General features: G+C 36.3%; 1 protein-coding gene across 6 annotated transcripts in view; it reads left to right on the top strand.

Annotated features, from left to right (window-relative positions):
* The window catches only part of ATP13A3 (ATPase 13A3), a 103829-nt gene that overhangs the window by 57667 nt on the left and 23216 nt on the right, over nucleotides 1-22946 (top strand). For all 6 annotated transcript variants that reach the window (XM_037733476.1, XM_017514609.2, XM_037733477.1 and 3 more), the window contains 18 exons: nucleotides 489-668; nucleotides 813-970; nucleotides 1691-1879; nucleotides 4016-4077; nucleotides 7308-7458; nucleotides 10382-10498; nucleotides 11623-11640; nucleotides 11852-12005; nucleotides 12101-12221; nucleotides 15089-15213; nucleotides 17056-17231; nucleotides 17706-17828; nucleotides 17911-17990; nucleotides 18620-18662; nucleotides 18754-18863; nucleotides 19126-19222; nucleotides 20224-20296; nucleotides 22714-22891. In XM_037733476.1, coding sequence (XP_037589404.1) covers nucleotides 489-668; nucleotides 813-970; nucleotides 1691-1879; nucleotides 4016-4077; nucleotides 7308-7458; nucleotides 10382-10498; nucleotides 11623-11640; nucleotides 11852-12005; nucleotides 12101-12221; nucleotides 15089-15213; nucleotides 17056-17231; nucleotides 17706-17828; nucleotides 17911-17990; nucleotides 18620-18662; nucleotides 18754-18863; nucleotides 19126-19222; nucleotides 20224-20296; nucleotides 22714-22891 — 2155 coding nt within the window. The remainder of the gene's footprint in view (nucleotides 1-488; nucleotides 669-812; nucleotides 971-1690; nucleotides 1880-4015; nucleotides 4078-7307; nucleotides 7459-10381; nucleotides 10499-11622; nucleotides 11641-11851; nucleotides 12006-12100; nucleotides 12222-15088; nucleotides 15214-17055; nucleotides 17232-17705; nucleotides 17829-17910; nucleotides 17991-18619; nucleotides 18663-18753; nucleotides 18864-19125; nucleotides 19223-20223; nucleotides 20297-22713; nucleotides 22892-22946) is intronic.

Below are 22946 nucleotides of genomic sequence, written 5' to 3'. Positions count from 1 at the left end.
CTCTCTCTCTCTCTCTCTCTCCCTCTCCTTCTCTCTCTCCCTCCCTCCCTCCTTCCCTCTCTCTGTGTGTGTGTAGGGGTGGATCAGGGGTGGATCCAGGGGTAGGCCTTCACATCTCTTATGTACGTGAGGTAAAGTGCTTTCCACTGTTACCATTAGTTCTTAGAGATAAGAAAACAAGTACAGGGACTGTAGCAACTACTTAATGTTTTTTGAAATTATTTGGAACTGAACAACACAACTGTTTCTAAGTATAAGCAAATACCTTTGAGTCAGCAATCACTTTCTGGAATTATTGTGGGAGATAATATTTGATACTTCTATGTGAAGAAATTGGCAGACAAAAAATTAAGCCCTTATCCACATACACAACTCTTAATGATTCAAGTATGGTAGCATTTAAAATATTTAACAATTTAATATTTTTTGATGTTTGATACTGATTCTTGTGCTTTTGTTTAATAATTTGTTAACTTTTTTTTTTTAAGGAGAAAGTGTTCCAGTGACAAAGACTAATTTGCCAAATCCTTCAGTGGATGTGAAAGGAAAAGGAGACGAATTATATAATCCAGAAATACATAAACGACATACGTTGTTTTGTGGGACAACAGTTATTCAGACTCGTTTCTACACCGGAGAACTTGTCAAAGCCATAGTTGTTAGAACAGGTAGGAATCATCTTAATTAATCTCTTCTTGCATATTTCAGCATGTTCGATACCTACTGAGTGTTTAAAAAGAGATTCTGTTTTGGGAGATAATTCTCATTTTCTTTTAAAAATATAAATAATTCTTTTTTTTTTTTTTTGAAAGGATTTAGTACTTCCAAAGGACAGCTGGTTCGTTCCATATTGTATCCCAAACCAACTGATTTTAAACTCTACAGAGATGCCTACTTGTTTCTACTATGTCTTGTAGCAGTTGCTGGCATTGGGTTTATCTACACTATCATTAATAGCATTTTAAATGAGGTATGTATGTGGGACTCTTAATGGGGTTTGAACCTCAATTATTTATCACATGCAGTTGTTATTGAGGATTTGAAATGTGGCTGGTGAGACCGACAGAAGTAAACTTTTAGGCTAATTTAATTTTAATTAATTTAATGCTAACAAAGTCATGAGACTAGTAGCTATTATATTAGAAAGCCCAGCTACAGAACATTTCCATTGTAAAGGACATTTCTTTTGGATGGCTCTGGTTTAGATGGTCTTTTACTTGGTCTTGTGAGTTAATTAAAAAAAAAAAAAAAAAACCCGCATACTTACCAAAAGCTTTATTTTCTCTTTTTTACCTCTGAGATGTAATATACAGAGTTAAAATGATTTTTAATTATAAGGCGCTGGTTGTCAGAAGTGGCGACTGGCACAGTAAGGTGTGTGTGTGTGATGCGTCAGTAGCTGATAAAGCTTGTTGACTCGCTTTGAAGTGTGTCATGTGTGAAGTATGCAGGGCTATGAAAATGAGAAGTTTCTTTTAAAAGTAGCTGTCATTCTGTAATCCATTGAGCTTTTTTATTTTGCAGAAATATCTGAAGAAAAAAATTATAAATAGTTAATAGATACGTACATTCATACACATACATGAAATAGACAATTGAAAATGACTTACAGATTTTCACTAAAGAAATACCCATATTAAATTAGTAAATAATATTGGGAGTTTGACATTTATTTTTGTGTTAATTACAGGTAGAAATTGGGATAATAATAATTGAGTCTCTTGATATTATTACAATCACCGTGCCACCTGCACTTCCTGCTGCGATGACTGCTGGTATTGTGTATGCTCAGAGAAGACTGAAAAAAATCGGTATTTTCTGTATCAGTCCTCAAAGAATAAATATTTGTGGACAGCTGAATCTTGTTTGCTTTGATAAGGTTGGTTCAGTTTCATAGTTACTTTCAAAGGTTACTTTGTGGCTTTTAAATGTTTAGATCGGTATTTTAAAATTTTCTTTGTCAACAAATTTGTACACCTTCTGTCATGTTCCTCTAATTTTCCTTTTCCGCAACTTATCTGGTATATGCATCATTTTTATATACCCTAAGTTGTCACTTAACATTAATGATAGGTTCTTGGAGACGACAACTTTAAATGAAATGAAACCAGTTTTACTATAGGCTAATTGATACAAACGAGATTTAAGTTCCTAGGCCATGCTTTGGTCACAGAAACATCACTGAATTTCTAAAACACTTCTGATGTTAATCATTAAAATAAATATGAGCTGTACATTAAGAAAGAAAAAAAAACAAGTAAGATAATTATTTACCTGATTGTTTTATTTCAGGCTCATGGGTAGTGAGAGCCTGTCTCGGCAACTAGGGAAACAAGGCAGGAGCCGGGCCCTGGACAGGATGCCATTGTATCACAGAATGCAGACACACTCGCTCAGACTGGGGCCGTTCAAATGTGCTCGTTCACTTAACTTGTGTAGCTTTGAATGTGGGAGGAAACCGAAGTACCTGGAGTGAAATCCATGCAGACAGGAAGAGAACATGCAAATTTCATGTAGATAGTGGTCTCTGCTGGGCATCAGCACTCCCCACCACTGCCTCCCATCAAAGTTATAAAAAAGACTAACAAAACAATGTTATTCAAGGACATGCTTTATTTATTTTCTCACTTTTTAATATTTTGGATATTGCTTATTTGCTCAAAGCTGCAGTTAATTTGATTATATCCAGAATTAGGTCCAGTAGTATTATTAGCAGTAGTAGTAAAGATTACTTGATCTTTAATGTTTCTAGATATTAATTCTTAGTTAATACAGTAGGCTCCAAACATATATATTTTTTATGATTTTATTGCTTTTAAGTGTGTATGTTTAGTGTTTGCTGTATGATATTGCTGAATATGTTTCAGAATTATGAAGGTCACTGATTTTATGTGAAAATGACAAATTATGTACCTGTGTGACGTATATCTTGCCTTTTAGAAAGGTTTCTCCTTTCCTGAGCTGGAATTAGTTTTCTTTAAAGTTTTCTGAAAAGTAAACTTTGACCAAAAAAACCTCCTGTCAAACCCTTCTGGGTAACTGATATGATACGAATTTGATTTTTGTGCATTTCATTATTACAGAAAAAAATGTGAAACATGTTCTGTTAAAAAAAATGTCACTTTCACTATTATTTCATATTTATCTGTTCAAAAAATTTCACTTATGCTTGTCTTTTTTGGAAACCTTACTAAAATTTTAAAAGTGGAGAAAAGATGCATGTGTAATAAACCCTCATTTACTCATTATCCAGCTTTATCAGTTATCAGCACTTTGCCAGTCTTATTTTATTTATCTGGTCATTTCGAAGGGGACACTATCACACATTATTTTACCCATAACCACCTCAGTATATATCTAGAGGACATTTAAAATACCACTATCACGTTTACCAGAATTAGTAATTCCTTAGTTTTTTTAATATCCAGTTGGGATTTCCTCAAATCTCAAATTTTTACTAACTGATTTTTCAGTCAAAATCCAAACAGGGATTACATTGCTTACAATTAACATGTAACAATTGCCTTTACTTACCCTTTATCCCCAATTATTTTGTTGAAGAAACCAGGTCATTTACCTTGTGGGTTTGGCCAGTTGGTTCCTTCTGATATACTTTAACTTCTTCCTCTTGGCTCTCCCTGTACAGCAATCCTTCATTCCTTGATAGGCATCCTTTATTATTGATAAGATAGGATAACTAGTGCATCTTTCCACTGATTTTCTTTTTTTTTTTTTGTTAGTGCGAGCACATAAATATATGCCCCCCTCCCCTTACGTAGAAGACTTGTAAGCATTGTTAGCAGCCGCTTTCCCACTTTAACCATAAGTCCTAGAAGCCGTTCTGTATCAGTATACAGAGATCCTGCCTGTTTCTTTTTTTAACTCTGCAGAACTCCATTGTGTTATATGTAGTATAGTTTCTAATGCTGTGTGGTTGTTTTTTATTTTTATTTTATTAATTTTTTTTTTTTGAGGCATTATCCATACTTTGTGCATGTGTGCTTTGTTTTTTTAGACTGGAACTCTAACTGAAGATGGTTTAGATCTTTGGGGGATTCAACGAGTGGAAAATACACGGTAAATACTCGTTAGACTTGATAGTTTATTTTAAATAAATATTTTGACATATGCAACATTCAAACATAGAGGAAGTAATATAACAGACAACTATGTACCTACACCAGGGTTGAACAGTGGACATCTTACCATATTTGCCTCAGATCTCTTCCTTTAGAAGATTAAGATATTAGAAATTGCCAAAGTCTCCCTCTGTCCCTTCTCCAGTTCCTACTGGCATTCTGAAATTATTTTTTGCATATTCTGTATTTTTACTGCATATAAATCTATCAATAAATCAGTATCCATGAATGATATACTGTACTTATGTTTCACTACTTTTTCCCCCTCTCCAAACCTTGTTTTCAAGAATTATCCATGTTGATATGTACAGATCTAATTTATTTAACTGCTCTGTCTTATTCCATTGTATGATTAAACCTTGTCTGTTCTGGTAAGGGGCAAGTCTCTTTTTTCTCCTTTTTTCTCTGCACTGTTACAAATAGTGCTGCAGTTAAAACTCTTACACACAACTCCTTGTAGGCATGTGGCTGAGTTTCAGTAAGCTAGATCCCTATAAATGTAAATGCTGGGTCATAGCATGGGCACAGCTTCAGCTATACTTTCTCTCTCAGTGGATAAAGATCTTTTTGCTCCACATTCTTGCCAAACTTAATATTGTCAGACCTGTAATTTTTGCCATATGGATGCATATGAGTATTACATTGTGGTTTTATTTACATTCTTCTCGTTACTTATAAAATTGAGCATTTTTTCACATTTTTGGAGGGAGGGTCATTTAGAATTCTTCTGTGTGTTTATAGCCTCATTTTTCTAATGTGTTGTGAAGTCTATCATGTATTTGTTAGACGTCTTTTTTATTTTCTGGATAGTAATCGTTTTTAATACCGTGTATTGAAAATGTATCCCATTAGTCTTCGGCTCATCTCTTTACTTCTGTTTCTGTTGCTTTTTGAAGATGTTGTACTCCTGTAGTTTTATGTATGTTGTTTCCCCCCCTCAAAAGTCTGCTAAATTTTGGTTTACATAGTTTGAGAGACAGTATTGTTTGGCTAATGTAATTTCAAGAGTTCTTATATCCTGCCAAATAGGATGTCCCATTGTGACCTTTTTTGTCCCTAGTAATGCATGTTGTCTTAAATTCTCTTTTGTCATAAATGTATATAGCTCTGCACCAGCTTTCTTTTGTCTGTTTGCCTAGTATGTGTTTTGCCACCTGTCTACTTCTCAGTCTTTCTGTGCCATGATGATCATATTTATTCAGACATATTTGAAATTATTTCTAGCAATGCTCCCCCAATTTATATGCACATTTTCACATTCTCATTTTTTTCTCATTTTCTCAGTTTATACATCCTAATTGTATACTGCTTGTTCTTACATTATCAGTATTTATACTTAGGGTATAAAGTTCACGGGTGTCAATACTGCCTTTTAACCATCGCTCCCCCCCAAAACAAACCTATGGACTGTAAAATACTTTCGGTTATTCCCCTCCTTTCCTATATGTATTTGTTGGGTAATATTTTATGATTATGATTTTGGTCTTAGACAGTCTGCATGCTTAGATTTCTTAGGTGTACAAATATCTTAACCATTGCATCTTGTATAAATTGCCATCTTCTGCAACTACATTCATTCACTTTGTTTCACTGTCACTCTTTCTTTTTAACTGAAAGCAAGTTTATTAAAGTAAAGGAATAAAGAATGGCTACTTCATAGGCAGAGCAGCCCACTTCACCCTCGGGTGGTAGTGTAACTGTACAGATTTCTAGGTTTGACGCTTGTGTTCTCTCAATAGTATGAAGGTGTTATTTCATTTCTCTTAATACCTTTTCTTAGTTGGTGCTAATGTTAGTCTGTTTAGTAATATTTTTTCTCTCTGGTTGCTTGAAGAATATTTCTTCACTTTTAATTTCTGCAGATTCATTGTGATATTTTTATTTGTATAGGGTTCATGTTGCTTCTTGATTTCATGCATTCATGTTTTTCATAAATTCTGGAAAATATTCAGGCCTCTTTTACTTCCATTATGGGTCTTTTCCTTGTGCTTTGTTTTCCCTCCGTCTGAACCACGTGCAGTTCACTCGGTTCTTTCCAAGTCTGCTCCCACCCACCTCTCACATCTACAGTGTCTTATTCTTTTTCTAAGTCTAGTTTTAAAATGTCCTTTTTGCATTCGTTCAGATTTGCCATTCTGTTAATCTTAAGGAATTCTTTATTTTTTTATTGTTTAATTTTAAAAGTAGAGATGGGTGTCTCGCTATATTTCCCAGACTGGTTTTGAACCCCTGGCTTTTAGTGATCCTCCTGCCTCAGCCTCCCAAAATGCTGGGATGACAAGCATTAGCCACTGTGCCTGGCCAAATTTATAGGATTCTAATTCTTTGTTATGTCTGTTGACACTTGGTGAATTGTTTGCTAGCGCATCTTTAAATTATGGACTCATTCTTAACTGAATTTTTCTTTGAGCTTCCCTCTGGAGAAATTTAGACTTTGCTTGGCTAAGAGCCCCAGTGGTACTCAGCGGTGTCATACAAGCTTTACCTGACAACCTGTGTTTTAATCCTTGGCTCTGCTACTTATGGGCTATGTAACCTTGGACAGTTACTTAACCTCCCTGCTTCAGTTTTCTCATTCATAATGGGGACAATAAAACACCTTTGTATGGTGTGAGGATAATGCGTCAATATATATAAAGTTATTAGCATAATGCCTTGTACATATTGAATGTTATACAGGTATTAGCTATTTTCTTGGACTTTGGATGAGAAAAAAGACAATCTTATTCATAGTTAATGCCTTTAGGTCTGTGGTTGAATTTTTTCTCATCTGCCCTTTTCATAAGACCATGTAGCTCTTCAGGAGTACTGGCTTTCCTGAATCAGAGGGATCCTTTCCGTACCAGCTCCCTACTTCGCATGGGACCAGACTTTGTTTCCTGTTCTTTTCTGGGTATTAAATCCCAAGTTCTTAGTTTACTGAGATGGCCCCCTCCCTTCACCTCCCCCAGCAGCCATAGCATCAGCTCAAGTTCACACTCCTCTGCTTTTCTTTTCCCTGTATTTCTGGCACTTGACAATTTCTCTTTCTTAGGAGCTCAGTTTGGGATTGAAAAGATATATATGTTTTTTTTTTTTTTTTTAAATCACAAAACCAGAAAAGCCCTGTTAAAATATTATCTTGAGTCTTAGGATTTATGAAACTAATTCACTATATCTTCTGCTTAGATTTCTTTTACCAGAAGAAAATGTGTGCAATGAGATGTTGGTAAAATCCCAGTTTGTTGCTTGTATGGCTACTTGTCATTCACTTACAAAAATTGAAGGAGTGCTTTCTGGTGATCCACTTGATTTGAAAATGTTTGAAGCCATCGGATGGGTAAGTCAAATATTTTAAAATACAAATAACTTTAGGAAAATAATAGTAAAAATTAAATTACCTCATGGAAGGATTATTTCTGCTTTTTGTTTTAACGACAGTCTATCTTGTACCCTAAAAGGAACTATATGATTTCTAAAGATACGTCACTGGAGAAATACTTTAAAAATCATGCAAAAGTAACTTTTAGTTAACCCATTTTATACAACACCTTTATTAGAGGCTGACCAGCCCAGGTTCCTGCTTTGTGTGTAAGATAAACCAGGGGTGGGCCGGGCGCGGTGGCTCACGCCTGTAATCCCAGCACTTTGGGAGGCCAAGGCGGGTGGATCACGAAGTCAAGAGATCGAGACCATTCTGGGCAACATGGTGAAACCCTGTCTCTACTAAAAATACAAAAAATCAGCTGGGCATGGTGGCGCGTGCCTGTAATCCCAGCTACTCAGGATGCTGAGGCAGGAAAATTGCCTGAACCCAGGAGGCGGAGGTTGCGGTGAGCTGAGATTGCGCCATTGCACTCCAGCCTGGGTTACAAGAGTGAAACTCCGTCTCAAAAAAAAAAAAAAAAGATAAACCAGGAGTCAGCAACTTGGAGCGGTAGGCCAGAATCCAGTAAGATGATCTTAACTGACATAATTTCTTGGCCACAGGCAAAGGAGTATAAAGTCCTACGTCTTTATTGTTCTTTTTTACCATTTACTGTGTCCACACACATGCACATGTTTTTGTTTGTTTGTAAATTCCTTCTTTTTTTGCCATTGACAATTTTAATTTCTAAGTGCCTGCTTATGGTCTCTGGTTGTTACCATTTTACAGCATTCAGTTCTTCTTTATTTTATTTATTTTTTTGAGATGGAGTCTTGCTCTGCTGCCCAGGCTGGAGTGCAGTGGCATAATCTTGGCTCACTGCACCCTCCTCCTCCTGGGTTCAAGTGATCCTTCTGCCTCAGCCTTCCAAGTAGCTGGGACTACAGGCACGTGCCACCATGCCCAGCTAATTTTCATATTTTTAGTAGAGATGGGGTTTCACTCTATTAGCCAGGCTGGTCTCAAACTCCTGATCCACCCGCCTCGACCTCCTGAAGTGCTGGGATTGCAGGCATGAACCACTGCACCTGGCCTTCAGTTCTTTTCTAAATACAAAGACAGTTCAATTTTAGAGTTCTCTTCTGGCTTCTGAATTATTTATTTTCTCTGGAGTTAGGGTCCCCTCTGGCCCCTGTGCCATGCTTGGTGTCTCTCCTTCATGTTTTGGTTTTTGTTGTACATCTGGATGGCACTTTTTAAATATAAAAATGAAGATCTGTTTTGGTAATTCTGTATAGCTGCAGTGAGCTACTTAGCATTTTACCCTTGCCCCCATATGTATGTTAGTGTTTCTGAGAAGTGTCCCTCTGAGCAGGAAGGCTTGTTGTGGGGGGAGGTGGGAGATGGTGCTTGCTGTGTGTCTTATCAACAGGGGTTCTTGAAGTTTCAAAGGAATAGTTGCAGAGTTAGTCTTTCTGTTGCTTTCCTCACCCCTTCTCACCATGCTTGCACATGTGGTGCTTTGTATTCTGGAATCCTCACCCTCATGTTAGCAGCCTTTACTCCTGTCAGACATACAGTTTATGTCTCTGGAGGAGAGGAGGACTCTGGTTTTTTGTTTGGCTTCCTTTCGCTCAGCGATTCTGGCTGTTAAATGTTCCTGTCTCACCTGGTGTCTTGTGTTTGTTCTGGGCTACTGTTTCCCTCACCTTTGTATCCTTCTATAGGTTCCAGTTTGCCTTTTGTTTCCATATTTGAAATCCCTTCCTTCAGGTTTGCTTTCTGTTTACATTTACAGGATCCTTCCTCCCTTCTTCCCTGCCTTCCCACCTCCCTCCCTCCCTACCCACATTTTGAAAGGGAGGGAGAGGGGGACTAGGTAAATGCTCCATCTGCCAACTACTGAAAGTCCAGGGTAAACACTCTTGAAATTTAATTCCTTAAAGGGGGCCTCACATCATTTATAGAGAAAATAACAAAAATGGGCTGATTTATCTTTCTTCTGTAAGCTTTCTCCAACTGAATAGATTTTTCAGTAGAGTTTAATGTTCAGTGTTTGTGGATCTTCAAAAAAATTGATTAAGAAAATTTGTATAATGGCGTATTTTGTTGGCACTGAGTTGCCTTGATACTTGATTATACCAGAGCTTACTTATCAATGAAATGGTTTTGCCTAGCCAGTCACAGCTGTGACGTGATGCGACTGATGTCATATAAGATGCATTCCAATTTTAGACTTGTTAAAGTATGAAAAAAGCTGTCTTAGAATTGTACAAAATTGTCTCATTTTTCACAGTTCCCTATCATTTTCTCATCGATTGATCCTTCCAGTTACAGTGTCTTGTATGTGTGTTTAATGTTTTTCTTTGAACGTTTTTCATCAAAAAGGTTTTTTTAAAAGTAGTAGCTTAACTAGAAGTATTCAAGCTGAAAAACTCTTAAACTCAGATCTTCGTACTTCAGCTGTTCTTGACGCAGTGGTTCTGTTAACCATGTCTGAGCTCTCTGTACTTTTGAATCACTTCTTATTAGCAGAAAGGAATCACTGGATGAGACTGAAAATTCTGGGGACTGCAAGAACCATTTGTTTTCTGCAGGGCTAGTCTCCAGACCCAAGTTTTAGGGGTGAAGTGAGAGAAGTTTCTATTTCTTCTGCTTCTGACCCTGAATGAAGCAACCCTTCTCCTGTTGGTTGCTAGGTATCTAACTCACCAGCTTTGTTGATATTTTCTTTTACTTACGTTAGTGATCCAGTAGTGCTCATTAGTTCCTTGGACATAATTTTTAAAAAAAATTACTGAAAATGACCATAATGTTCCATTTAAAAATGGAACCATGAATTCAATTTTATGAAGCAGTACTTTTTGTTTTGTTTTGTTTTGTTTTGTTTTCCCAGATTCTGGAAGAAGCAACTGAAGAAGAAACAGCACTTCATAATCGGATTATGCCCACAGTGGTTCGTCCTCCCAAACAATTGCTTCCTGAATCTACCCCTGCAGGAAACCAAGAAATGGTGAGAAATCACTTAAAGCTAGATAAAACTGTTGGTGCTAACTTATGTTTATTTTTTAATTTTTATTTTTTATAGAGACAGGGTTTTGCTATGTTGCCCAGGCTGGTCTCAAACTCCTGGGCTCAAGTGATGCTCCCATCTTGGCCTCCCCAAGTGCTGGGATTACAGGTGTGAGCCACTGTACTCAGCCTGCTTACTTTCATTTAATTCTCATTTTGAAATGTTGGTAGAAGAGAAAGGCACAAGTCCTTTATTTAACTCTTATACTGATATTTGAATATTTTAACTGCATTTATCAGAAACTACACCTCTAGTATGTTGTACACATTTTTTAAAAAATGTTGAGATTTAATTCTCAGTATTATCACTTTCTTTCCTATTTACTGAGCAGCTTAGTGCCTCGTGATCTATATAGATGGTGGTTAATCCTCTTATATTGCATCTATATTCCTAGAATTTAATTAAAAAGTATATATGAAAAGCTTTACTTTTAGGTGAATTTTTAAATATATTCCCCTTAGTTTATTATTATTTTTTGAGATGGAGTCTCGCTCTGTCACCCAAACTGGAGTGCAGTGGTGAGATCTCAGCTCACTGCAACCTCAGCCTCCCAGGTTCAAGCTATTCTCTCGCCTTAGCCTCCTGAGTAGCTGGGATTACAGGCATGCTCCACCATGCCTGGCTAATTTTTATATCTTTACTAGAGACAGGGTTTCACCATGTTGACCAGTCTGGTCTTGAACCCCTGCCCTCACGTGGTCCGCCCACCTTGGCCTCCCAAAGTGCTGGGATTACAGGTGTGAGCTACTGTGCCTGACCAGTTTATTTTTTAATAAGGGTTGCAAACAAGTGACGTGTACACTTTTTTGCACCCCTTAGTTTATTTTAGTACTTTAAAATGTTAATATTTTCAGGATAGCAGAACATTTGAAAATATTTAAGAACATACTTTTTAAAAATGGGAAGTAGTATGTATAGAAGGAATCTTGAATCCAGACTTTGAAAAACAGTTGCTTGTTTTTTTTCCAAATAATGTTTTTTGGAAGCTTAATAAACTTTTTCTAACTTTAGTGCGTTAATAGAGTTAATCTGTACTATTTCTTCTTGTTTTGTTTCGTTTTTAGGAGCTGTTTGAACTTCCAGTAAGTGAAGAATGTTTACTTGTTACCTAAGTATATTTGTTTTTATTCTTAAAGAATAATAAGTGCTTTGTGCATCTTTTGAAATTATATAGTCTATTTATGCAATAGGGATTGTTCCAGTAAGTGAAGAATGTTGACTTGTTACCTAAGTGTATTTGTTTTGATTCTTTAAGGATAATAAGTGCTTTGTGCATCTTTTGAAATTATATAGGCTATTTATGAGATAGGAATTGTGCGCCAGTTTCCATTTTCCTCTGCTTTGCAACGCATGAGTGTGGTTGCAAGGGTGCTGGGGGATAAGAAAATGGATGCCTACATGAAAGGAGCACCCGAGGTCATTGCCAGTCTTTGTAAACCTGAAACAGGTGAGCAAATATCTGTGCTTTGGATAAAATTCTGGTATTTGCGTCAACTTGTATTAGCAATTTTAACAATGAAATTTACTTTTTCTTTTAAAAAGTTCCTGTCGACTTTCAGAAAGTTTTGGAAGACTTCACTAAACAGGGCTTCCGTGTGATTGCTCTTGCACACAGAAAATTGGAGTCAAAACTGACATGGCATAAAGTACAGAATATTAGCAGGTAAGATTGAACAGCTTTCCTACACAGGTTTTCCAGTCATTATCATTTATGTTTATATCAGTCATACACAGTAATTTGCATGTAATTGAGTATTTATTGAATATTGAATATATGAAAATATATATAATATTGTTTTAGGTGATTGAAGTAAAAGTACATTTTCCCCACTGCCTAGTTTCCTTTCATTCTGGGTTGGTTGGTTTGGTTGTTTGTTTTTTTTGTGTTGTTGTTGTTGTTGTTGTTTTGTTTTGTTTTTGTTTTTTGAGAGACAGTCTCACCCTGTATCCAGGCTAGAGTGCAGTGGCGCAGTCTCAGCTCACTGCAGTCTCTGCCTCCCAGGTTCAAGCGATTCTTGTGCCTCATGGTCCCAAGTAGCTAGGATTATAGGCATGTGTCACTGTGCCCGACTAATTTTTATATTTTTAGTGGAGACGGGGTTTTTGGCATGTTGGCCAGGCTGGCCTCAAACTCCTGGTCTTAAGTGATCCTTCTGTATTGACTGGTTACCTGTGTTTCCTTATGTTATTGTAATACCATATGTTTTTTACTTAAAGTCCTTTGAAAACTATTTTCAATTTGTTAAATATTTATTGTGTGCCCACTGTGTGTCAGGCACATTCCAAGAATAGTAAATGTAATTTTATAGAAGTTTATTTTCTCCAGTTGATCTCACTTTTGCCCAGAGGGTGGATCCAATTTGATCAGAATATAATGTTGAGTCCTAGTAACTAAGCTTCTCCCACCCCACTTGCTTCCAAATCCCCAGTACTCTCCCCATTCCCCCCTTGTCAAATGACATCACCAGTGTCACATTCAAGGATTGTCACTTTTACTGTAACTGATACAGACCTACCTTTCAGGATAGCATTTTTGTTTAGGAATATTTCATGATGTACCTAGCAGTTTGTAAGCAGAAAGGAGTATCACTTGGCTGTCCTGCTAATTCTGCCTATTTGGTGGAGGTGGTCTAAACATGAGTTTTGTTTTTTTTTAAAGAAAAACCTCAGGAACCACAAATGTATATAATATATCCTAATTCCTACTAAGGACACATTAATCTCTTCTTAGTTTATAGCTTCATACTAGCAAGGGTGCTAGGGGATAAGAAAATGGATGCCTTTTGCCGTTTTCCCCCTTAAAAACGAATTAATTGAATTGTCGATAGTTCTTGAGACTGTCATCTTCAGATATCCTTCCATGCCACTGGATAGACTCTTCCTTGTGCTGAGAATACTTTGTCCCTCCTTGTTAACTTTCCTCTATTTCTCTACTCCGTTTCTTCTTTACCCTTCCACCGAGACCACCTCTGTGTTCCTATTCCACCTTGTAGGAACAGATTTTAGCATTTCCCTTATAGCTTAAGCTTTTGTATCTTGAATATTGGACTATTCACTAACTAGAGGGTAAGCTTTCCATGACCTGTATCATTCATATGGTATAGAGAGAGTTAGGAGACCAGCTGAAGCCAGAAACTAGCGCCTGAAGGAAAATGGCTTAGTACTTTTGACACAGTAGCGTCGCATGGATAGAGCTTCGCACTTTGAAATACAATTTCAGGTTTCAAGGCTTTTTCCTGCTGTTTCCACCAGCAGTTTCATTTATATTAATTTTCTCAACTATTCTCTAATGTTCTTACCACCCATTGTTAGAAATTATGTGTTTCAAAAGATTTTAGGTTTCATAGGTATATACTTGAAGCAACTTTTATTGGAATTTTATTAGAAAAATCATTTGATTCCAAGTCTGAAATTCTAGTCTCTGACCTTAGATTCTCTTCCTTCCCCATTGAGCAAAAAATTTCTATGATAAAATTAAGGCAGGTTGAGGTGTTTTTGGTTTGTTTGTTTCTTTTGAGATAGGGTCTCTCTTTGTTGCTTAGGCTGGAGTGCAGTAGAACAAACACGTCTTCCTGCAGACTTGACCTCCTGGTCTCAAGCGATCCTCATGCCTCAAGCCTTCCTAGAGTGGGACTACAGGCACGTGCCACCATGCCCAGCTGATTGTTTTTTTATTTTTCGTAGCGACAGGGGTCTCACTATGCTGCCCCAGCTGGCCTCAAACTCCTGGGTTCAAGCAGTCCTCCTATCTCAGCTTCTTACACTGCTGGGATTACAGGCATGAGCTACCATGCCTAACCTGAGATTTCTTAAGAATGTGGCTATCACTGAACAGACTTCTCTTTTATAGTGCTAAAGCACATATTATTTTTGTGTGTATCTCTTTGGTTGCATGTCTGTTTTCCCACCCAAGTTTCTTGAGAGTAGAGACCATCCCCTTTTGTCTTTAATCTCCCAATGACTAGCTCAGTGCCTGCTCCATTGTAAATACTTAGTTAGTTAAAGAGCAACATCTTGATAACTATATTAGTAATGTTTTCAAAGACCTCTCTGTGGGTCCCAAGTTGATCTCATTGTTGGATTGCTAATGGTTCTTGTGTCACATTTTCAGGATCAGTAATTGTTTTATAGACCTGATCTGAGACTTGATAATGAATCCACGAAAACTGTTGATTGTGCTTGAGTCACAGTTTTTCCTTTTTCACTTAACATCTAAATTAGGATATGTTGTAGAGGGCAGTAAAGAATAGATTTATGCTTACACATTTTTGGATAGAGCACAAGGTGAATATTCCTTAGTACTGGAATTGTTTAGTGACATACATTTCCAAATGGTTATTATATAGAGATATTGAACTCCTGAACACACATGGTTTATTCAGCATATAAAAATGTTAATTGATAGCTTTTTAAAATTGCTTTATAACTTAGACATTTTTAATTACTTAGATATTTTAAATTAAGTGTATATACATAAATTGCTTACTCTCTTGACTAAACCATTCTGTGTTAAAACTTCTTTTTCTGCAGAGATGCAATCGAAAACAACATGGATTTTATGGGATTAATTATAATGCAAAATAAATTAAAGCAAGAAACCCCTGCAGTACTTGAAGATTTGCATAAAGCCAACATTCGCACTGTCATGGTCACAGGTTAGACTTTATAAAAGAACACAGAAAAAAATTGAGTGTGGCAGAGTTCAAGTTGTATAATATTGAGGGATAATCAGTTATAAAATCAGGAATTATATAGTGGCTCCAACCTGCATTCTCTTTAGCTCTTAATATTTTCCCAAGTGCGAGGTAACCTTGTCATATTCTTTTTGACGTCTAGCAAATCCTATTTATAGAAAGTATAGTGAAATATTAAAAGTACACTGTAAAAATGTACACATTTTTATCTCTTTATATATTTCTTATAGTACTTATTGTACCTTGTGTTATTTGTAGATTTGTTTTCTCTACTAGAGTGTTAGATTCTTGGCTGGGCATGGTGGCTCACACCTGTAATCCCAGCACTTTGGGAGGCCGAGCCAGGCGAATCACCTGAGGTCAGGAGTTCGAGACCAGCCTGACCAACATGGAGAAACCCCATCCACAAATTTTGTATTTGTAAAAATACAAAATTAGCTGGGCGTGATGGCACATGCCTGTAATCCCAGCTACTCGGGAGGCTGAGGCAGGAGAATCATTTGAACCCAGGAGGTGGAGGCTGCAGTGAGCTGAGAATGCACCATAGCACTACATCCTGGGCAACAAGAGTGAAACTCCATCTCCAGAAAAAAAAAAAAAAAGGATTCTTGAGGGTTAGGAATACATTTTACTCATTTTCAGGACCTTTGCAATTTTTAGAACTGTCAAGTACATAGAAAATAATTAATAGATATTTGATAGAATTACATTTTTATGTGTAAGATATTGTTTATTACCCTAGCTTGAATTCTAGTGAAATAGCCCATTTTTTTTTCCCTAGCACATCTAAGGGATTCTCCTGGTATTACTATACTGTTAATAATATTACATAACTCTTATTCCTTAGCTGTGTGAAATTGTGGTAGCTCTTTTTTTTTTTTTTTTTTAGCAGATAATTAGATTTAAGATACTTTATGGTACTTATGTGTTCAGTAAGACTAATATGGAGAAAGTCAGTATACCTTTTTGTGTTTTAGACTCGGGGATCTATCTAATAGCATGCTTTTACCACATAACTCAAGGTAACTAAGTCTCTTAGCATCCCAGTAATTCTTAGTTCTTATGTCTCCTCTGTCAAGGTGCTTATCACCTGTACCTCATCATCCTCTTTTTTTTTTTTTTTTTGGCCCCCTTGCCAGAGTATGGCTTTGTGTACCTAAGGTCATAGGAAGATATTCTTGGAAATAGTATGTGGGAATTGAGGAAAGAAATGTCTCGCTCTTCTGTTTTGGTAGCAGTGGGATCCACAAACCGTTGCCTGCTTCTTCTTTAAGATCCCATCCTTGCTGCTTTTCTGTTCTTTCTTCTCATGACTGACAAGTTGTCTCGCTTCTCATTTACACCTGTTCCTATTACCTTCCTTAGCTTTTTATTTTGTATAGTCTTGCTTTTGCAATTCATCCTTTTCTATGATATGGTGCTTGTGTTCTTGCATAGACCACTAGTCACTGCAAAGTTATTTGGGTAAATATCTATTGAGCCACCTGCTCTATGTGTAGCACTGTTCCAGGTATTGTGTGGATACAAATAGTGCATGACTGGAAAAGACTGAGAATTGTATTTGGCTTCAGACATTGTGGGTGAGACGTTTTCGTTAGCGTATACGTGGTTGCGTTATTTGAGGCTGCTTTTGATAAGTATGCTCCAGTTTTGTTGTTTTTAAATCTAAAGGAAAGGACCATAGATTATTTTTATTCTGGCAGCACAGTCAGGGAGACCGTAGTAGATTCTCAGCAAGTACTTGTTTGATACGTTCATGTTTCCATTTTAATTTTAATACATTTAAAATATTTTTAAAATTAGGTGACAATATGTTGACTGCTGTCTCTGTGGCCAGAGACTGTGGAATGATTCTACCTCAGGATAAAGTGATTATTGCTGAAGCATTACCTCCAAAGGATGGGAAGGTTGCCAAAATAAATTGGCATTATGCAGACTCCCTCACACAGTGCAGTCATCCGTCAGCAATTGACTCAGAGGTAATGTCAAGTATTAATTGTCCCTTTTGAAGTTTGTTGGTTTAAATTTAGTCTGTGATGCATTAAAACACAGTAAAGCAAAAACTAAATGAAACAGAAGTCTGGGCTGTTCTTTCAGAGATGATATTTCACTGGGACTGGCGCAGACCCAGAAATCTCAGTGTTCAAAATTTGGTATGTAGCCAGAGATGAGAAGCATAGTTTTAAAGTATAAGAATTCCAAATGTTTATTGTACTCTTCACATAATTAGTGGTACAAGATGTAGGTGGTCCATCATACTCAGTTCATGCATCGTTTCAAATTGAAGCTCATATTTAATTGAGTTTCTTTTTACTTTGAATAAATGTGAGGCTTTTGTTGTATTGTGTAACATGTCAAATGAAAGAATTCAGTTTTAGAATAAATATGTTTAAAATAGAATTGTTTTACCTGGTTTGGCCGTCTAAATAATGTTCCCAATGTCTCATACACAGGATATTCCAGTTAAATTGGTCCATGATAGCTTAGAGGATCTTCAAATGACTCGTTATCATTTTGCAATGAATGGAAAATCATTTTCAGTGATACTGGAGCATTTTCAAGACCTTGTTCCTAAGGTAAGTAATTTGGGCGTATGTATATATTCACATGAATACATCGTGAACAATATTTTTAAGAAATTTACATTATTTTTCCCAGTTGATGTTGCATGGCACTGTGTTTGCTCGTATGGCACCTGATCAGAAGACACAGTTGATAGAAGCATTGCAAAATGTTGAGTAAGTATTGGTGTCTTTTTTTGTTTGTTTTTTGATGAATTATGGTTTCATTTCAGCATCAGAAAAATAATTTTTATATGTTTCTTACACTAATATTTCATATTTTTATATATATAATTGTGATCTGTAAGATACACAAAAACTTTAAGTGCCTCTTTAAAAGAGGCTCAGATACTTAAGCTAAAGTAAAATATCCAGGTACTACCTATGACTTCATTCTTTCTTTCAGGCGTTCTATCTTCATAGAAGTGACTATATATCATTTTAGTAAACAGTTGTGTTTCATGTCATTAAGGGAGAATTTTTTGCTGATAACTTCAAAAGTAGTATACTAAAGACTGTAGGCACAAGTGTTTTGCTCTAGAGATGAGGAAATTGAGACACCAAAATGATTTGTCAATAATGTGACAGAAATAGGACAATAACCTAGGTCATTTCACTTGCAGTCTGGTGCTATGTGCAAAGCAGCACACAATATAATGTGTTCAATATCATGAAGAGATTCATTTATTTCACTGGGGGAATCTTGGCGTGTTAGCGCTTTATAATATTGTAATAGAAAAATCTCAATAAGTTAAATGTTTTGTAGTTTAAGAAATTAATTAAAACCTTAACATTTTGTTTCTTAGTTATTTTGTTGGGATGTGTGGTGATGGCGCAAATGATTGTGGTGTAAGTATAGTTTTTGTGATTTACTTTTGTAATTCTTACTATAGCCTAAATCATATTCACCAAACTTAACCAGTTTTCTTAATATTATTAGGCTTTGAAGAGGGCACACGGAGGCATTTCCTTATCAGAGCTTGAAGCTTCGGTGGCATCTCCCTTTACCTCTAAAACTCCTAGTATTTCCTGTGTGCCAAACCTTATCAGGTAATACAAACTAAAATTATTCTCATCCCTTTTTATCTTGCCCTAGTAATACAGAAGAGAAAATTGAATTTGTTTAATATTAGCAGATTAGCACATTTGAGCTGTAACTTTTTAGTAACTGATTGCTACTCCTCATTTGGTGGCTAAGCATTTCGTTGTAGCTGTTGAATGTTGACATTCACCTGTCAAGATAAAATTGTGGTTTGGAAAAAGAGTTGAAAATGCCTTTCATCATATGCCAACATTTAATTTCTTTTCACAGGGAAGGCCGTGCTGCTTTAATAACCTCCTTCTGTGTGTTTAAATTTATGGCATTGTACAGCATTATCCAGTACTTCAGTGTCACTCTCCTGTATTCTGTGAGTATTAACATTGTGCTCAGGGATAACACTTTATGTGCATGGTAAATTAAGATGTTGAACATATATGTTTGATTTTGAATGCATCCATTAGTAATTGAGTTTATGTGAGTAGTACCTATAAATTGACCATCAGTTTACTGTGTTTGAATAGCAGATTGCAAGTTAGAATGAGAGAAGATGTTTCAGCAGTGGTTTGTTGAATTTGGAGAATGGTTTGCATTTGGAGAAAAAGTATAAATAGCGATGCCCACAGGTACCCTATCAGATTTTATAATCAAAGTGTTCGGACATCCTAAAGACTCATGCTGACACTGTCCCATTTTACTATTTGTAGAAAGTATCAGAAGGGATGGTATTAGGTATTAAGGAAACTTCAAGATACAAATTTACAAGGTTGAATATTTTGAGTAAAAGTTCGTGTTTTCTTTTTGCCAAAAAACTTTTTAGGGGTTTTTATTGAACATAATTTTTTTTTTTTTTTTTTTGAGACAGAATCTTGCTCTGTTGCTAGGCTGGTGTGCAATGGTGCAATCTTGGCTCACTGCAACCTCTGCCTCCCAGGTTCAAGCAGGTCTCCTGCCTCAGCTTCCAAGTAGCTGGGACTACAGGCACACACCACCATGCCCAGCTAATTTTTGTATTTTTAGTAGAGACAGGGTTTCACCATGTTGGCCAGGATGGTCTCAATCTCTTGACCTCGTGATCTACCCACCTTGGCCTCCCATAGTGCTGGGATTACGCGCGTCTGCCACTGCTTCTGGCCTATTTAATGAATTTTAAGAAGATGCCTTTTATACTAATGTACTAAACCAAATATTTGTAAATATATGTTATATTTAATTAACTTCAAAGACACATATATTTCAATTTTTAAGCAGGTCCAAGTGTCATTTTTAAGTTGTCATTATTGGGAAATCCAAACTATTAATAAAGCCTGGGGACAGTGCTATAAAAATAGTTCCTGAAAACTAATAATGTTTTTAAAATTACTTCTGTAGATCTTAAGTAACCTAGGAGACTTCCAGTTTCTCTTCATTGATCTGGCAATCATTTTGGTAGTGGTATTTACAAGTGAGTATTTTGTTTTGTTATTAATCTTTAAAGTATATGAAATTATGATGTGACTTACTAGATTTTAGTAAATTTACATCAACAATTGTAACATAGCTCACACTTCTCCAGATGCCTTGTAATTATATTATTTTATTGCCAGTTGTTTACATCTTGCCCCATTTATTTTATTGTTCTGTTTTTTTTTCCTGAAATATTTGAAAATAAGCTTGGAGTCATTATGTTCTTTTGCCTCTTGCAATTTAAGTGTATTTTTTCTAAAAGCAAAACCATTCTTTTATATATCTAAATAAAGTTGTAAAGATCAGGAAATTTAACATTAATATATATATAATATTATCTGGCCCAAAACTCATATTCAAGATTTGTCATTTGTCTCAATAATGCCCTTTTTGCCTATTTCCCCTAGTCTCCTAGATTAGAACCAGGATGTAATCCAGGTCCACACATTTCATTTAGCTACCATGTCTTTTTAGTCTTCTTTAATCTGGAATAGTCTTGTTTTTAGGGGCTTTTGATGCTAACATTTATGAAACAGTGTAGCCAGTCAGTTTGGGTTTGCCTGATTTATTGTCATTAGACTCAGGCTGTAAGTTTTTGGCAGGAATATTACAGAAGTGATGGTGTGTTCCTCCAGGTGCACCATATAAAGGGGCATAAGATGTTGGTTTGTCCCAGTATTGGTGATATTAACATCTAAGTAAATAATGATGATAATGGGATGTGAGCCCCTGAATCAAATGAAAATTCACAAGTCCATCTGATTGAGAGAAGGGAAAGCCCTTCCCTACAGTAAATGCTAACTAATAAATATGGAAGGAATTAGACTATGACATTTTAGGCAGGTAATTCTTTGTTGTGGGAGCTGTTCTGGGCATTGTAGGATGCTTAGCAGCATCTCTGGCCCCCTCCTTACTAGCTTCCAGTAACTGTCCACATTGTAACAACCAAAAATATCTCCAGACATTGCCAGATGCTCCCTTGGGGTGCATAATTCTTTGGTTGAAAACTACTTATCTTTAGTAGATGATAAAACTAGTGAAAATTTGATGAGGAGCAGAATTTTCACAAAGTATCTTTTCACAAGGTACTAGTTTAAAAAGGAAAAATAGAAACTTTTTTTTTTTTTTTTTTTTTTTGAGAAAGAGTGGCTCTCTGGAGTGCAGTCTTGTGATCTCGACTCACTGCAACCTCTGCCTTTCCAGTTAAAGTGATTCTCCTGCCTCAGCCTCCAGAGTAGCTGGGATTACAGATTCATGCCACCATGCCTGGCTAATTTTTATATTTTTAATAGAATCGGGGTTTTATCATGTTGGCCAGGCTCGTTTCAAATTCCTGACCTCAAGTGCTCTGCCTGCCTTGGCCTCCCAAATTGCTGGGATTACAGGTGTGAGCCACCATGCCTAGCTGAAAAATAGAAACTTTATAGTGGAAAACTTGTGGATACCACCTTAATAAGTAATTAAAGCCTTTTTAAAAAATGTTTCTGCTGTGTTTATATTGCTTCAAACATTGTTAATGTCTCAAGAGGAAGAAGTATGTGTTATTTTAACTGTAGTTTTGCAATTAAAGGTTCAGAAACATGCATGGTGGCTCATGCCTGTAATTCGCATACTTTGGGAGGCTGAGGCAGGTGGATCACGAGGTCAGGAGATCGAGACCATTCTGGCTAACACAGAGAAACCCCGTCACTAGTAAAAATACAAAAAATTAGCTGGGTATGGTGGCACACGCCTGTAATCCCTGCTACTTGGGAGTCTGAGGCAGGAGAATCGCTTGAACCCAGGAGGCTGAAGTTGCAGTGAGCCAAGATCGCAGCACTGCACTCCAGCCTGGGTGATAGTGCAAGACTCTGTCTCAAAATAAATAAATAAATAAAAATTCAGAAAATAATGGTCTCTTAAATATATGAGACGATTAACTTTATAGTTCTTGTGTTTATATTTTTACTATTTTTTTAATTAAAATAAATTTATATCTGGGGCCCTTCTTATTTTCTAATTAAAAAATTAAAACATTTTTATTGTAGAGATGGGGTCTCACTATGTTGCCCAGGCTGCTCTTAAACTCCTGGGCTCAAGTGATCCTGTCACTTTGGCCTCCCAAATTGCTGGGATTATAAGCATGAACCACCACCCCTGGCCTAGTTTTATTTTTATTTGTCAATGTTTCTGCTGAATTTCAATAGAAATGCAAAAATTATTCCTGAGGCATTTTTCAAAAAAAGCCTACACTGTTTACTTTTACAGATTATTTAAATATGGTACAATATGTAGCTTAGTTTTTGGGGGAGTTTTTATATTAAAAAATTGTGAGGCAAAACCAAATTTTTAAAGTTCCTAAAGAATCCAGTTATGCCTTTTATAGTGGCAGATTAATGTAGATACAAACCTTTCTTCTTTTTATTTTTAATATAGTGAGTTTAAATCCTGCCTGGAAGGAACTTGTGCCACAGAGACCACCTTCGGGTCTTATATCTGGGGCCCTTCTCTTCTCCGTTTTGTCTCAGATTATCATCTCCATTGGATTTCAATCTTTGGGGTTTTTTTGGGTCAAGCAACAACCTTGGTATGAAGTGTGGCATCCACAATCAGAGTAAGTTGGTCAGTCTATGTAAGAATCTACATAAAATATGTGCAACATATATGAT

Source organism: Cebus imitator, unplaced genomic scaffold, assembly GCF_001604975.1.
Source record: "Cebus imitator isolate Cc_AM_T3 unplaced genomic scaffold, Cebus_imitator-1.0 Scaffold529, whole genome shotgun sequence".
In the NCBI taxonomy this organism is placed as follows: domain Eukaryota; kingdom Metazoa; phylum Chordata; class Mammalia; order Primates; family Cebidae; genus Cebus; species Cebus imitator.
This window is presented reverse-complemented; position numbering and strand designations above follow the sequence as displayed.